Below are 17,287 nucleotides of genomic sequence, written 5' to 3'. Positions count from 1 at the left end.
AATTGAACAGTAGTTTAAATCTGACCTCTTGGACCACTGTAGTAAACTGTAAACAAATATAAAACCAGAACTTTTACTCTTATGTCCTTTTTATAAATATAATTGTGTCTAAATATTTTATTATTCAACACCAATTAATCCATTGTATGAGTTATTATATACACAATTTGTTTTCCATTGCTTTTTCCATGTTATTATTATTATTATTATTATTATTATTATGTTGTTGTGTGTCTTTTGGTTATTCATTTACCAACTGAATACTGATTAACACAAATGGGCCCCCACTGATTCAAGACACAAATCAAGTATGAGTTGATTTTATTGCACACCTACACTTACATGGTTACTATTAGGAGACAAATGGGCTTCACACCTTCCTTCAAGGTCTGGTACTTAACATAATGTTGATCAGACACTGGAGACAAAAACATACAAAGAGTGATTGGAGATCTATGGGTTAGAGGAAGAAGGAACAGGCATCTGGAGATGAAGATATTCAAAACGCACCTGAACGAACCTCAAGGCTCTGACCTTAGTGATGGTCAGTTTACACATTCCTGAGAAAAAGTACCATACCGTACTCAAATCCTTCAAAACAAAACTTGAAACCTGAAATGACCATGTGAGATCCTGCCAGTCACAGTGAAGGAATGGGGTTAACGCCTTAACTTTTCTTCTGTCAAATTAATTGTGTAAATAATGTGTATGGTTTAAGAGTGAGCTTGTTTTCTGCGGAAAACTCCAACATATATTAAGTACGTGTGCAGAATAAGCAAACACATGGTAAAATGGATATACTTGCAAAAAAACATGACAACCAACACAGGGTCCTTTTATTCCATTTATTTTTCTAATCTTACTTTCACTGCTTACCTTTAAATTTTCTCTTTTTACAATGACAGAAATTATATTTCCCCAGTAACAATTAGGATTAGATCATTTGGGGATCTTCAAAAATAATATACAGCTGTAACCAATACTGTTATAATTTATACATTTATTTTTGAAAATAGGAATAAATTTAACTTTTACAATTTCTCTTTTCTACAATATTCTCTTTTTATCTTCCCATGTCACATAATGGCAAGCCATGCACTACTCCAGTAGTGATGTTTGTGCCTTGAGCAAACTTTCTTTGGACACTGGAAGTGAGCGTGAGAGAGAGAGAGAGAGAGAGAGAGAGAAAATAAATTCACAAAAATGACAATTCATATTTACAGGTTTCATCTCTATAATTTAACAAACTGACAGTCATGTGGTCAGTGCTTTTCCCAGGGCTCATCATCAGGTTAGTTTAGAGGCAAAGTTTGAGACACAGAGGCACAGTGTTAGACTAGCAGGCCAGTTTCTTTTTTCTTTCAGGGCAAGCTGAGAATCTGTCAATTTGTGGTTTATTAGAACAGTACAGGCTATAACCAAAAGCGTTATCACGGACCCTGATAGAGAAAATGATCAGTTTAGGTTCAAATGTCTGTCTTTGGTCATTTTGAAAGCAGGAGTTAAAATGGAGAAATTGGATTTGTTTAAAGTGCAAACACCTTCAGCTCTGCTAAGAGGGAATGTTTTATCAGCTCTGTAGTCTCACCTGTCATCTAGTTATTCTGTTGCCAGTCGTGTTAGTCCTCAAACTATCTGTCAAAAGCTGACAATAAAATGTGATGCAAGGAGAGAATTAACTGTAATATAACCCATTGTGTTCAGGTGTCATCCTGTTTCCTCGTTATAAAGCATAAATGACTCATTACTCTAAAGAATAAAGCATTAAATCTGTTGGGGTAAACTTCGCATTACACTAAAAAGGCAGGATGCTGAGCTCAGCAAGCCTAGATATGAGTTTTTAGGTGTCGTGCTGATATTATGAGGTGTCACAACCTAGAACTCCACTGATGGATATTATAGCATATGATTTGTCATTCAAAACATATGTCAAACAACTGAATCAGAGATATACAATAAGAATCTGTGTTTCCATGCAGTACCTGACTCCATCTGGGAAGACAACAGTAGAAACTGCAGACTCTGCCATAGATCTAAAAATCACAACCCTGAACAGGTCAAAGCCACCTCAGCATTATGGAAGAGTGCGACAACCTCAACAACGACCAGTCTGAGCAGCTCATATTCAAGCTGTTTCACATAATGGAGACTCACCCAAGGACAACACACCTTTGCTTTAAATGTGTCTTAATTCAATAGATTCTCCCACAGATTCATTCACTGTGAATTAGTGATCTCCCCTTGTGAATTCAAAAATGTACAAATATAGTTTCAGCAGAACAGGTCACAGAGTGTGAGTTGCTGTTTGTGTTGAATGATGAATAAATATCTGCATGTGATTTAAAATTAAAAAAAAAAATGAACAAAAAAAACCCAAAACAGATACTGTACACGCTACATGCTAGAGAAGAATACAGGCAGCTGTCTCTCAGCTTAAGACAAGAAAAAGAAATGTTCTTTTCTTTTCTGGCTATAAAAATACCTAGAATCTAGAATGAGTGTAGAAAAAACTTTACATGTACAAGTCATTTACATCCAAGGCCATTTTTCCATGGAGTGGCAGGTGAAGAAGAGCAGTGAGATAAGATTTAGAGGGGATTAAACAGGGTGAAAAATAGGAATTCTTCTTAAGATACTGGTGCAGAACGCCGTGCTGTTTGGACAAAAAGAAAACAACCTCCCCGACTTCGACTATAAATCCTTCAAGATATCTGGCGGGTTAATCCGACACTTAAGTTCAGTTTCTGAGTCAGAAAGAAATGTCCAAAAGCACTGACGCTGCACAGTACCGATAAACACGGCATCAGTTCAAAAAATCAGTCTTTGAAAACGCAGATGTTGCTTCAGCAGAGGAAATAAAGAGCAGGTTCGTTTCATCTGCCTTCCACCAATGTCCACTTTCCTGCCAAGCATTATTGCTACCAAAGTCTGCCATCTCTCTTCAATATTATGCAGATCAGTTCTGGAAAAATAAAACTGGCCAAAATCCAGGGAAAAAGCTCAGATGAAATCCTGATGGCTGAAAAAATACAGTATTTAAATGAAAACTAATCTTAAGAGTTTTTTTTTGTAGTATTCTTGAATATTTCCGATTGAACATGACAGTAAGAATAGTGTGATGTGTTTTTTCTTCTTAAGCATGAGTGGGATTTCTGCAGCACACACCAGCCCCAACTTTGCTGCTGCGTCTGTCTGTAGCAACAAATCCAACGTGCTATCATCTTCGTACGGGCTTCAAAATATCTTCAATTTTACATTTGATCCCTTCACAATCAACAGTTTTATCAACAACAACAATAAAGAAATCAAAACAAACCTTAGTGCAAAGTACAACCATTTGATTCTTCACATACAACCTCCCGAGTGTCATTTTTACTGACCATACATCACCTGTGCAGCAAAGAGAAAAAAAAAAAAAGGTTGGTAACCTGAATCAGCTTGCTCTCTGTCACTTTCACTCAGCAAGAGAACACTGGGATCAGGTGGGCTGTACTTAGAAAAATAAAACTACAATTCCCAGAATCACTCATCAGTTTCCCTTCATGCTTAATTCAAGTGTCTGGAGATTTTACAAAGTGACGAGGTGGTTATAGTTTGTCGGTTACAGTCAGTCAGTCTACATTTAGTGAGATAAGTTTGAGTTATCTAACGTTTGTGCCAGGGAGTGATGGGAAATGTAGTGATTTTTCCACTTGAGGTCTCCAGCCCACCTGAGCACCGGGACCCTGTTTCATTGTAAAAATAAATGAGATGAAGCACATTATAAACCAGCCGGTTCCTTCATTTGGGAGACTGAGACTTTAACAAGATCGACTGTGTCATTCTTGTTACGTCTTCTAGTGTCACCTAGCTTTTTCAAAACCTTTTAAGTAACACAGAGCAAAAAAAAAAAAAAAAAAAAAAAAATTCAAACACCTCACATACACACACACACACACACACACACACACACACACACACACACACACACACACACACACACAACCCTCCGGGCATTTCTCATCCTCAACTCCTAGAAATGTCCCTCACTTGGGTTCACTGGAAAGACAGTTGAACTTGGTCAAAGGACACAACACACTGTTATAGGGCCTGATAGGCAGCACAGCAAGTTTTTAACTTATTAAAGACAAAGTTTACTTGTCTCTTTCCTGACCAAAGCTTCATACGGCTTTCTCTCGTGTGATTAAAACACGACTCAGCTTGGATCAGGACGTCACAGCCCACCGACTGCACTGAGGCATGTATGGTACGCAGAATGAATGTATCCTTTGATCACCTTTCATTTAAGGCCTTTAGGTATAATTGTCTGATCGTTGTTTATTTGATTTTTTTTTTAAGCTCAATCAAACATTGACACTTTGTTTTGGGAAAGGGATGGGGTAGATTTCTACTCCGAATGATACTGACCTCTTGCACACATTTACACATTCTCACGGGGGGGGGGGGTGACTCAGGTCCCTCTAGCCAAATACATGGAAGTCACCAGAACCCAAGTGTTTTGTGGAGGGTTAACACTTACCACTCACAAATAAGTACAGACTCAGGGGATATCTAACTGAAAATAGCTTATTTTTCACTGACAGCCATGGACTTGTTAAAAATCTTAAATTTTTCCTTTTTTTGTTTTTTTTCTTTTGGTGGGGTAGGTGGGGTGGGGTGGGGGGTAACTTGAGTGCGTTGTTGTATTTTTTTTCTACCAAAATTATGTCTGAATATTTTTACATCCTCTCTTGGTAGTTTTCTTTTAGCCAAGTCTGGAATATTATTTAACAGCCTGAGGAGTCACTCCAAGTGGCTCTCTGGCTGCATGGTGTCTATTTGACCTCTAGGATGGAGGGGTTGGACTCCATGATGGCCACGATGATTTTGTCGATGTAGTCCTGGAGTCTGTAGTTGATCTCCTCCTGCTTGTGGATAGCCTCCATCAGCTGGACACAGAGAAACAGAAGTCAGTGGAGAATTCAAATAAAAAGGTAAACTGGTCGTGACGATGTTGTAAAACCTTCTTGTTTTCTAAACACACCTCTGCGCGAGACACAGAGTTGATCTCAGCTGCCAGGGAGTCGGAGAATGAGGCCGACATCAGGTTCTTGGCTCCCTGGATGCTCAGGTTGATGATCTGGCCGTTTAACTCGTCATTCTGCTCCTTCAAGCTGCGGTTGTCCTGGAGAGGTCAAGTCAAATGTAATGCATCATAATAGACTGCAGGCCAAGTGTTAAATCATTCTTCTATGTCACAACAGTCTGGTCCGAGTGATGGAATGAGAAAACGCTACAAAAATCGAGTGAGGAGTCAGAGAAATGAGGAAAACCTACCTGTTTGAGTCGTTTGATCTCTTGCTCCAGCTCGGCTTCGCGGGTGCGGGTCTGATACTCCTGCAGCCCTGCGCCGGGTGAGCGCCCTCTCTTTGCTTCGGCCTCCAACTTGTACAGCTGTAGGTGCTCAAGCTGTTTACGTAGGTCTTCAATTAGCTGTGGTAGAAACAGATCAAGAGACATCAGTTAGTTAAGTCATTAGGAATCGCATAAAATGGTGGGTAAAGGGCATGCCGTGTAACTCTACACTGTATTGTATTATATTTCGATACACAGGGCATTGTTTATTTTGTACATAGAGAAAGCAGTTCCACCTCCTGTGTGCACTCCTTCTCCTTATGGCTCTGGTGGCGCTCGTGGCTGAGCTTGTCACCCATCTTCCTGCGGGACTCCGTCTCATCCTTAAGTCTGTCAGACATGACTTCTGTCTCATCTTGCAGCTTCCTCTTCTCCTGGAAAATAAAAAAAAAACACAGAAGTTGAGGAATGGAACTTATGAGAAAGATTACAGTGTGAGCCCAAGGAAGGAAAAACAAACCCGGAGATAAGTTTTATTGCTCTCACCTCCTCTAGTCGCTCGATGTTTGCTCGTAGACAAGGAACACAGGACCGCAGCTCACTGTTCTCCTCATCCATTTGCTGCAGCCTGAGAAACAAGTGCAAGACATTCATATCAAAAAACAACACTGCAACCACAAAGTAACAACTGCTATATCTGCACTGTTTGTTAATGGTTGACGATATTGTACCATATAGACAGTTTATGTTCAGTGGCAGCTATGTGCCAGAAGGTGGCACTATTCCTCCAACAAACACTATGTCAACCACTAGCGTCACCATGAACAAATGTGTTTTTAATGTACCATTAAATCAAGTAAAATAAACATACCAAAAAGCACAACCTAAAAAGTCATCATGGAAATCACACTCAGATTTCAACGATCACAGAGTCCAGTATCAAAAACATCTGAATATCTGATGACAAATGAAATAAACCAGGTGGCATGGACAAATCTTATTCACATTATAAAGCAATCTGTTGTACAGTAAACATATTTATAGATAAGATATTCTAAAAACAGCCAGGTCTTTCCTCATGTGCTCACCTGGCCTGCAGGTTTTCCAGCTCCAGCCCCCTCTCCCTCTCCAGCTTGCTCAGGGCCTCCTTGTGGCGGCGGGTCTCTTGCTGTAGTTGCTCGTCAGCATGGAGCTCCTGCTCCTTCAGTTGCTCCTCCAGGGCATTTGCCCGGTGCACCAGCTGAAGGTTCTCCTGGCGCAGCCGAGCGTGCTGCTCCCCCGAGGCCTCTGACTCCTTCTCCAGCTCCGCCACTCGACGCTCAAGGAGGAGCACCTGGGAAAAGTAAACCCTTCATGGTTAGCAAAACAAAATTTGAAATGTATTGTTAAGAGTAATCAACTATGATGTGTTGCAGTACTGACGTATCTGTGTAATTGCCAATATGAAAAGTTTCTCCTTCCTTTAATAGCTACTTCAAAAAGTGAAAACTGACAGCTCAGACATATGAATGTGTGTAACCAGAGGGCTGCAGAGGCAGGTGTGTTTATTTTTACTATGTCACCTTGTCTGTGATGTCATTGTCAGCGAGCTCCAGGATGTCCCGTGTTAAGTCGCTCATGGTGTCCAGAGTCATGGAGCTGTTCTGGAGGAGATGTCTGCACGTGGAGAGGAAAAAAAACAAAACAACGTAACTCCCAGGAGCCAGTTGACATTTGATAAAGTGTCATTTTCTCATGCCAAACACAACTATCTATTACAATCATACTAGAAATACGAGACCTTGCTTACTGAAATCAGAGCAACTATTTTGCTTACCTTGCTACTTTCTTGCTGGACAGCCTCTTACCAGCGCTGGATAGGGAGACAGAACAACAGGAAAAATGGTCAGGAAAAGAAAAAGGAAAGAGGAAAGAGATACCATCTTCTGATGGTCCTCTTATCCACCCCCAGTCCTTCTCTTTGACAGCAGAGCCCCATTAAGGAATCCAGGGGCATGATGGGGTCTTATTACTTTACTAGTAAATCACTAGATTTTACACAAAACTTCTAGAAAATATTCACACATCACAGCAATCTAACACAAGCACAGCAGCGTAATAAAGCTATACAAATTCTGATCTAGGATTGGTTTTGCTTAACAGACCTGTAACAAATTGCATTATAGAAACTTACAAAACTATATGGCAATTCGAAGTTTTATAGATTTCTAAATTCTTTAAAAGTTAGTCATCTTATGTTCTGCAGTTGCACAGTTCGTAAAGAGAGGAAATAGGATTTGAGAGTTACTAAGTTTCTGTAATACAGCTACTGGTCAGTAATCCTGGATCAGCATGTTTGTTCTGATAAAAGCAGGTTCTTTGAAAAGCTTTACTCAACTACCAGCTGGCATTTTGCAACAACTCAAATGAAGCATGAAGGTAATGGAATAGACACCACTCACCTGTGATACCCAGGATTATTATTTCATATCTCTACAACCTCATTCAAATTAACTAAACAAGTACAATCAATCAATCAATTAATGTGAAAAATGTTTATTATGCATGAGTGACAAATGATAATTTGCACAGATGGTAACAATGGGAAGGAACTGGCTGTGAAAAGTGAAAACTGAAATTCCTTAAGTGCGTTTTTCCATCAATAAATGCTAAATGCTAACATGACGAAACACACACCATGTTGTTGCTAGTCCAACACAGCATGCACACATCATGAGAACATGCGCGATACTGTATCTATTCAGCACTGCAAACACATTCACACAGCTTACAGTCGGAGTGGGTTGTGAATGATGTGTTACCTAGTCATCTCTAGGAAATTGAGGCGAGTGGAGAGGTCCTCGAGACGACTTATTTGTTTGTGACACTGGCTACAGAAAAAGTCCAGCGCCTCCTCCCTGAGGAAGCTCTGAAAGCAGTCAGGGAGAGGAGCAGGTGCACTGGAAAGAGGAAACAAGGAGGAAGAGGAGGAGGAAGTGGTGAGTGATGGACAAGAAGGAGGGACAGAGGGAGGGGAGTCGGGGTGTGGGGGAGTGCAGTGCACTGAGATGGCACAGGACACCTCTGAGGGTGCAGGAGGTGTTAGTGAAATCCACAGAAGAGTTTGAAAGAGTAAAGTTTGAGGGCTTCGGTGGGAGGGAGACGTGAAACAGACTGTGCAGTGTGGCCTTGATTTGTTTTCTGGATAGAAACAAAACATTCTGGGAAAAGGAATGTGTCGAACTCTCTTCAGTGAAAGATTTATTTTCCCCTGCTGCCAAACATTCTTCTCTATTCAACCTTGGTGTCTTTTCAAAGAAACCTTCAGACTTCTTACTACTTCTTTAAATAAATCAAAATGACACAAATTAATCACATGATTGCTCATTTCATTGTTGGGAGTTTGTACCCTCTCCTCACATCACCTCTACCAGCTGATTGTTCATTCAGGAAGCGAGTCACGTCTGAATTATGCAACAAACTGGCACAGGTTCTTGTTAATGTAGGCAGAAACGCTGTGTTACATAGCAGACTTTGAATGAGTGTCACTTTATGGTCATATGCACTGTTGCCGTTTTCTACTGACAGCATGAGGGATGACTTTGTTAAAAAAATGCTGCAGTGATGTAGACAAAGTTCTGTAATATGTAGACTGATAAATAAGGGGGTGTGTGTAGGCAGCGCAGCTACATGCGCCAACAATGAGCACGAATGGCTCCAAAACATGGTGACGCATTCACACTGAGTGGGTGAAGTTTGTGGGATGCAGTTATTTTTTGTGTGTGTGTGTGTGTGTGTGTGTGTGATTTTTTTTTTCACCCTGACAAGCAGGCAGATCTGTGCTCAACTTGTATGTGATGTAGTCTTTCACAAAGAGTTTTTCTAATATAAAAATATAACTTAAAATGTGATAATATAAAATTACATAATAATTTCATTAATTTATAATTTAAGGATTCTCCCCTTATTATCTTCTTAGATTTATCCTATTTACTTGAATGTATCCTTTACATTGTGCTATGAAGACATCATTTTCAAAATGTGGATCATTCAAGTAAATATCCAAACATCATGTTACACATAATCACGTAGTTTTTTTGCTATGTTAGCCTACCTGTTATTATAACAATTACTCATACAAAACAGTAGGAATAAACAGAGAGGCTGTACTTCAATGATCAGCTTATTTCCATATTGTCAATGGGATAAAAAAAAAAAAAAGACTGGGTAGTTATCTGTTAAGAGCTTCCTGGCAAAGCAAATTACGGAAATATCACCCAAGTGGGAATTACGCATTATCCAGCTTAGAGTCACTGATGAAAACAGAGGAGGACGGAGGAAAGAGATGACTGGGAAAAGGCTACAGCAGGTGCTTCAACACAAATGAAGTGTGCCATAAAGAGGAGTGTATGTGTTGGCTGTATTACAGTGTTTGTCTTTACACTGCTAACGTCAACCGGTGCCTGTGCTACTGCAGCCTAGAGGCAAAGCTTGTTATGTGTTTGAACTCAACGCAACAATACATCCACCTTCTGCCTGTCCCAGAACAGTTGGTGACAGACACCACCCTTAAGACTTAAACAGTTTAACTGAGAAATGTTTTGTCTTTAGCAGTTTTAGATAAGAATTTATCCAAGTATCCGCATTTCCAATATTCTTTGCTAGAGTGAGAGTAAGCCTGCCGGAATGAACTTTGTATTCGCTCCATTAATCTTGCCCTTCATCAGAAAAAGGAGGCAGACAGGGTTGTGAAGGACATCTCCAGATAGCTCTTATCAATGTTTGACCCCAGTGGCTTTGTTGAAAGAAAAAACATTTTCTCTGAAGAATGTACATAGAGGCATTTGGGCCTCGACAATGCAGCTGAGAATGTAACAGTGTCACACACCTCTTATCAGGAAGGGTTGATAAAAAGGAAAGTTATTTGACAGCCTGATGCAAATTGTATTAATATTCACGTCAGTTAAATAACCTTTGGGGTGTCTAATTTCGTAGGAGGAATCAGGACTTTTTTGAAAATATAGAGCACAACAAATGTAAAATGTTTTGATACGTTTTGGTCAGAATTAGTCAAAACTCGACCCAGTGCAGCGAAGACGTGCTCGTACCTGGGAGACAGAAGTGAGGAGCCATTGACCTGCTCCAGGGGCTGCACGAGAGAAGAGTCGGCCTCCCCCTCCGTCCCCTCCACGCTGCTCTCCAGTAGCAACTCTGAGGTATTGCTTTCACCAAAGTCCTCAAAGTGCTCCTCCTCTCCACTGATGACCGTCACCAGGGAGTGGTTATGGAGCTCAGAGTTCAGGGAAAACCTGAGGGACACATAAGAATGGATTACTGTATTAGTGTGTGTGTTCACTTGTGTATACAGACAACAGTGTAGTTAACTTTAGGTCCTAGCCAAAAATAGAGGAAAATATGTCATGTTTAGATGGAATAAAAATGGACGACCAACCGGTTATAAACAGCTACATAACCATCCATTTAAGAAACCATAATTTCAGCCAAACCAAACAAGGCCCATCTTCCGACTCCAATAAAACAAAAAATATACACATGCAATAGTATTTCAGTAACAAGCTCTAAAAAGCCTGGCTGAGGGTTGGGGTGTTGGGACCCATAAGCCTGGAAATGATTAGAGCCTACTGTAAATCCCACACAAGTATAATTAATCTCCTCCCCAGGAAGAACGGCAATCTGGACAAGTTCAACGATCACTTGTCTTCAAAGGTAATCTGTTAATTCACATTAATCCCAAAGGCTGCTTTGGCAGAAACAAAATGTTTTGTGCCTCGTAGGTAATGCAAAACCACGATGGCAACACTTCAGACACGTCAGAGGAGCCTTCGTGGGGTCTGATGTGGGTCAGGAGCTGTGACTTCAGCTTTCATAACGGGCTGCTTATCTTACACAATGTGAATTTGATAGTGTTACAAGAGCTTAAACCCCTTGATGTTCGTTGAACAGGAAAGCTAGCCTTTTTCCTGTTGTCCAGCAGGATATGCTAGACGTCTTAAAACACACACACAGGACGAGGATGTCCAAATCAGCACAAACATTTGCTTTCTCAGCACATGATGACAAAGCCCATTTTGCTTGTTTACAAAAAGAAAAAAGAAAAAAAGGCATCCATCTGTCTAATTCAATGCTAAAACATCACCTCAATTTACAGTGTGAAAACCTACTGTTGCACAAAAAATCTGTCAAACTCTGCAAACAACTCTGGCAACTATTCATCTCATTAAATCTGCCAACAACGCAGTTTCAGCTGCAGTACCACCCTGAACAAACATTCGGCTGAACCGTTTAAACGGTAGAACAACCATTTCTGAAGCCACTTACCCTTTACTCAGGTTCTTACTAGTTGGCCCCATATTGAGGTCCTTCACACAGAGGGATGGTGAAGAGAGGGACCGCATCTTTAAACGCCCTCCACTGCCCTGGCGTGAAAGCCGTGGAGCAACTGGAGTTAAAACCCCAGACAACCAGAGTGGAATCCTGAAACTTCACAGGTTACACCGATTTAAAATAAAAACCAAGACTCTCCTGTTTGGAGAAAAAAAAGGGTCCGGCCTTTCAAAACGGCCACGTCTGTGGTCCTAATGAGCTGCCAATCTACAGCGCCACATGACTGATGGTGCATCGTCTGTGCAACCGAAAAGACTTGAGGCTGTACCAGAAAGGGTTGACTGAGTGAGTGGGTTAATCAGATTTGAGGCTAAGCAACGGCCAACAGACAGTCCTGCTGACCTTCCAAGGACCAAATGTGTGCAGGGACACAGGGGTAAAACAGAGGGGGGTGGGGGAGGCTAATCCTGTTAGATTCTTAATCCCCAGTCCAGTGCATATTCTCCAGCTCTGACTATGTCTTATCTGGCTGCAGGCTGCAGCTAGGGTTCAGTCGGTTAACCAGGCTGCTTTGCAAAAAACTCAGTTTAGTTACTAGCCTTTTTGTTTCACTTACTCACAGTCAATGTTAAATAACAAACTGTTTTTGACTTGGAAAATGCCTTTAAAAAGTTTGGCAGTGAGAAACATGTCCAAATTTTTTATACAAACAACTTCACTCACAGATATTCACCGGCATGATAAGTCACTGACAAATCAGAGTGGGGTTTCTTTTATTCTAGGAGGCGAGTCAGCAATGAGGTTACTTGTTTTTAGTAAACACACTGCTGAAGTGAGAGGATATGAAGGTCATAGAGTCATAAAGCGTGAGTGTTGCCTTCCAGTCAGCAGTTAGATTTAGGGTGGCAATGGTATGAGTGAGTGGAAGGGAGAGAATCAGATTAGCCCATGCCAAAGAAAGGGGGAAAAAAGGAAAACAAAAAAAGAGCTAACTCAACACTTCCTGGAATTCAAGGCTCAATCATGGAATGGGAAGTCCAAACACATCCATGTCAGGCAGAGCACTCCAATCCGTCATCAAGCCGGAGAGACAGGTCACACAGTCAGCAAAGGTCTCACTGTTCTGCATTTCCTCCCTTGTGTTTGCCCTGAATACTATATCAACAAGACTCGTGCAGATACATGGGCCTCATCTGCAGCAGCTACTTGCCTTTAACAATAATAATAATAAGAAATAAAGAAGCAAATTTCTTTAACCCATGAAAATGAGAGAAACTCGGTACATGATCAGAGTCTGATCTAGACTCTAAAATATATAAAAAGTTCTATTCATCTTTCTTATCTGATGAAAATAATGGAGAGAGACAGTTTGTTACCGTCCTGCTGGTCCAAAATGACTCACTACTATGCTCATCAATGATACATGTGACAAATACAGTATACTGTGGTACTACTTTGTCTTTTGCGCTGGAATTAAATTCCAGTGACTAGAGTTCACTTTTCCAAAACAAAAGCAGTATGTTTTCAAGACTGAAGCTGTAATAAAATGATGATGGGATGATCCATCCATCTTGCCCTTCTGTTGACCCTTTGCACCCTAGTTATAAGTCAAAAACTACTGTTTACTCAATCCATAATCCTGTCTACACAGAGTAATTCAAACTGATCACAATATACATATACTGTCTTTGAGTCAGAGCGGTTTAAAATCCAACACTTTACCAAATAGAGCCATGATTTCAATTCAGTTAATTATTGAAAAACCGACTCCAATGTGTGACACAGAGTGACAGCTGTGTGTCAGTAGGAGACACCCATCACACCAACTTATTTGCAACACAATTGGAATGCAGAGGTAGTCAGTAAAAAGGATGACCTTCCCTATTTTGACAACTTTAAGCAGGCAGCACTGACGTCGACTCGGATAACTCGGCTTTTTCCAGTGCAAACACAAAAAAGGATCGAAAAATCCAACTTCAGTCCAAAGCGACCATAAGCCAAAGAACATAAGACAAATGAATATCGCTGTGACAAAAAGCCAGAACATACATTAAACACTGAAAATATTTCACTTACTGTAATCATCAACAGCTTATGCCATAACCTGAGAATTCAGAGAAGATGAGCGGCTCTCAGTCTCTTTTCAGCCCAAACAAATGAAGAACCACCGAGACGTACTGCCATCGGTAAAGAATGGTGGAAGGACTTTGTGTTCAAGGTTTCTCATGCTTACACTGTTCACATTTCAAGTTATCTCTGAATGAGCTTTTCCTGTTCAGCCTCAAAGAAAACATCAACAGTGAAAGTCCCCGGTGACTATGGGAAATGTTACCTCAAACTGCCCGTGACAGTGCACGGTGTATGAGTACATGAGCGGCTACATTTAAAAAAGGACAACTAAGGACAAAAATGAGGAGACCAAACACAAAATATTAGTAACATACTGTATGTCTGACTGACACACTGGTGTATTTAGAGGAATTCAAGACACTGGTTGTGGCTGTCTATTGCTTCCGTTTAATCTGCCTGTCTGGTGACCCAAATAGAACCTGAGTGATCCAGCACTGGGCACACAAGACTTGTAAACCACGTGGTCTGTGTGAAAGGTCAGTGCAGGGCAACTCCAGGGCTAACCCTTAGCTGGAGATTTGACACACATTTACGGTAAATTCTGTAGCCAGCAGCAATTTCGAACAGCATTATGACGTTGATCTGGTTCTCATGACAAGTGGATTACAATTGATGATTCATGACAGAAGTCATTCAGGGTCACAAGCAGCTTTCTCATCACCAAATGCACGGCAGAGGAGACATATGTCCAGGAAATATGAGCACACTGGCCAAAATTGGCATTGTGTATATGGCTGAGTGTGAAATTTATACTGACCTATTTCCGCCATCTTCAGGGTCATGCAGCGTGGCCTCGATGCCGCTGTCCGTCTCCACATCCTCATGCATCTCAGGGGGTACGAGGGCCCCTGTGTCCTCATCAGTGAAGGTTTCACACTCACTGTATGTGCTCTCGGAGCCCAGGTATGCACTGTCGGTCACCTCATTTTGCTGCAGCAACAGAAACAGAACAAGAATAATCAAATCAAAGATTACTTATCAAGCAGTAAATCAAGCAGTACAAATCCAAACTGATATGAATAATTCACCAAGGTAAAAGCAGGGCATGAATGTGAATGGAACGTACTATACACACACACACTAGAGTGAATGCTGCATATACTGTATTTTCGGATTTAAATAATAGCATGGCTTTAGAAAACTTTGCTCCAATACAGCAATAATGATCAAACAAAGAAGTAGTATTCAACAAGCTTTTACCATCACTCTAAATTTATTTTGCATTTATGAGTTAAAAAAAACAAAACAAAAAAAAACAAAAAAAAAAACCTATAGCTTGAAGAGTGCAAAAAACAGCATCTATTACAAAGATGGTCTGTTTTGAATCTTCAGGTCTGGCCAGTTGGTAGTGATGCCAATTACACCATCAACCAAACAAAACACAGAGCATAAACAGACTTCAGAGACGCAGTCTGCTGTGATTCAGATGGCTGTTCCAAGGAAAACCTGCTGTATCAACACCTCTAAGCAACAAGTTCAGATAAAAACGTGCAAGCCTCAGGCTTGCCCAGCACTAAATACCAAATGCTAAACACAAAACCCACAGACTGACACATGCCAAAAAAGAACATCTGACACTAGACACACATCATCATGTATCAGAACTATAAAGCAGTAATGAAGAAAGGACAGGTGAGGCATGTCGTAAAAGCAGGACATACCATTATAAACGAAGTGTCAGGAGACGCAGGGCCCAGAGGGCTATCCACCATGCCCAGGACCATTCTCTCTGTCCAGTCTCACTGACAGGAAAGCTGGCCTGCCATGAGAGCCTCCTAATAACTCCTACTAACGCTTCCTCACCGTCACTCTCAGAGAGAGTGAGAGAGAGTATGTTGGAAAAATGGAAAATACCGTAACACCTCGTTCAGCTCTGCTGGGTGGTCAGAGGGGTGGAGACAGAGACAAAGTCCAAAGAGTAACAGAAGTCAGCTGTAGTGCTCAATCAACTACTACCAGCTTTCAGCCCCGAGTTAAAACAGCACACGATCAGCTGAATAACTGTTTAATCTTTGCTGGCTCCCGGGAGCTTCACTTCCCGGCCCAGTGTGACAGTATAAATCATTAAGCCATGTTCTACATGTCTCAGGCAGCACAGTGAATGAGGGCCATACTGTACATCACAACAACCTGCCATAACGATATGACTGTGTGCCAATAGAAAACTAACATGCTGTTAAGCTGTAAAACTCATTGGCTCAGAATATGAGCCAATACCAACAATTACAGAGACATAAGTTATAACAAATGGAAAGGCCACTATTAATGCAGTTATGTTTCTATTTATGAATTCAAATGTGAGATGGAAATGTGAAAGTTAGCAAAGGTAGAAAATATTTAGTAAGGGAAAAATGGGGTGGATGGGGCATTGCCTTACTCTCATTCCCAGCCTCAGCTCAACAGCCTTACCTTGCCTGTTTTGAAAGCAAACAGGGCTAGAACAGCACAGCCATTGAGAGAGAGGAACCCTTTTTTTGCCAGAAACTCAAGGGAAAAACAAGGCAATGGACGCAGGTGTGGCGACTACTTCAAACATACAGAAACTTCCCCAGAACTCTGCTTACGGGTTCCAGCAAACAGCAGCTACAGCAACTAGAATATTTTGTGTAGAAAATACTTTATATATAAATAACAGCGTCTTGCTTCGGACTGGCATCTAATGTTCCTTCAGTTTTTTCTTGTGGCCATTTTCTGATCAATTTGTTTTCATTCATTTGTTTCCAGCTTAATTGCACATGAGAGAAAACACTGAAATACATGTAATATTTCAATGAAAAACCTTATAAGTGTAAGAACCAAACTGCATTGCAAAAACTGTACAAAGACCAAGAAGCTTAGCAGTTTGCAAATAGTCATATGTAAGCAAACATTATATAAATTAGACCTTAACTTAAAAATAAATAAATAAATAAATAAATAAATAAATTACCCTGGACAGACGCTCATTTGTATTTGAACATTAATATTAGTCTAACATCTAAAGCAACTCAGCTATTTACATCAGGTCTTTGAGCTGTATCACACATCATTTAGGCATCATTAGAACACACAGAAGAGGAAGATCTATTTCTTGATTAACTCATTTGGACACATGCGATATAATATACAGACCATTTAACATCTACAGTAAATCCAATTATCTAAATTTGACCCTCAACTTGATGGTGCTCCATCAATTATAGCATATGAATGGTCTGTTGTAACAAGGCCGGCCTTCATGTGCTGCATGAATTATCAACTTATGCAACCAGTAAAATGGGATGAAGTGGTGGGAATCCATTTGCACTCTTGACTTAAGTACATGGGCCTGCACTTCTACACTACACCAATAGAGGGGGCTAATGCTGTGCAATATACAGCACTAAAACAACAGCCGCAGGGCTACAGTGCTTGATGTGCACACAATAGCAGAAACGTTTCAATTTTGCAGAGGCCAGCAACAATGATGGTTAAATATACAAGTTGCGTGCACAAGAGGAGACAGGAATTCCACATATGC

At 40.7% G+C, this 17,287-nt stretch overlaps 1 protein-coding gene across 5 annotated transcripts in view; it reads right to left on the bottom strand.

Annotated features, from left to right (window-relative positions):
• Positions 1–831: 831 nt before the first annotated feature.
• The window catches only part of rab11fip3 (RAB11 family interacting protein 3 (class II)), a 29,008-nt gene continuing 12,552 nt past the window's right edge, over positions 832–17,287 (bottom strand). Inside the window, exons 4-16 of one of the 5 annotated variants that reach the window (XR_008826258.1) lie at positions 14,546–14,718; positions 10,422–10,622; positions 8,136–8,273; positions 7,151–7,186; positions 6,897–6,990; positions 6,423–6,667; positions 5,881–5,962; positions 5,631–5,768; positions 5,317–5,472; positions 5,024–5,164; positions 4,824–4,928; positions 3,317–3,390; positions 832–1,145 (exon numbers count right to left, since the gene is read on the bottom strand). Coding sequence is in view for 3 of the 5 variants with exons in the window: in XM_056365926.1 (XP_056221901.1) it covers positions 3,373–3,390; positions 4,824–4,928; positions 5,024–5,164; positions 5,317–5,472; positions 5,631–5,768; positions 5,881–5,962; positions 6,423–6,667; positions 6,897–6,990; positions 7,151–7,186; positions 8,136–8,273; positions 10,422–10,622; positions 14,546–14,718 (1,527 nt within the window). In the remaining 2 variants the exon portion in view is untranslated. Of the gene's footprint in view, positions 4,929–5,023; positions 5,165–5,316; positions 5,473–5,630; positions 5,769–5,880; positions 5,963–6,422; positions 6,668–6,896; positions 6,991–7,150; positions 7,187–8,135; positions 8,274–10,421; positions 10,623–14,545; positions 14,719–17,287 lie in introns of all 5 variants that reach the window. The other 4 variants (XR_008826259.1, XM_056365926.1, XM_056365928.1 and 1 more) reach the window with 4 other exon arrangements.

Source organism: Seriola aureovittata, chromosome 21 (genome assembly GCF_021018895.1).
Source record: "Seriola aureovittata isolate HTS-2021-v1 ecotype China chromosome 21, ASM2101889v1, whole genome shotgun sequence".
Classification (NCBI taxonomy): domain Eukaryota; kingdom Metazoa; phylum Chordata; class Actinopteri; order Carangiformes; family Carangidae; genus Seriola; species Seriola aureovittata.
Note: the sequence above shows the minus strand (reverse complement) of the source record. Positions and strands in the feature narration are given on the sequence as shown.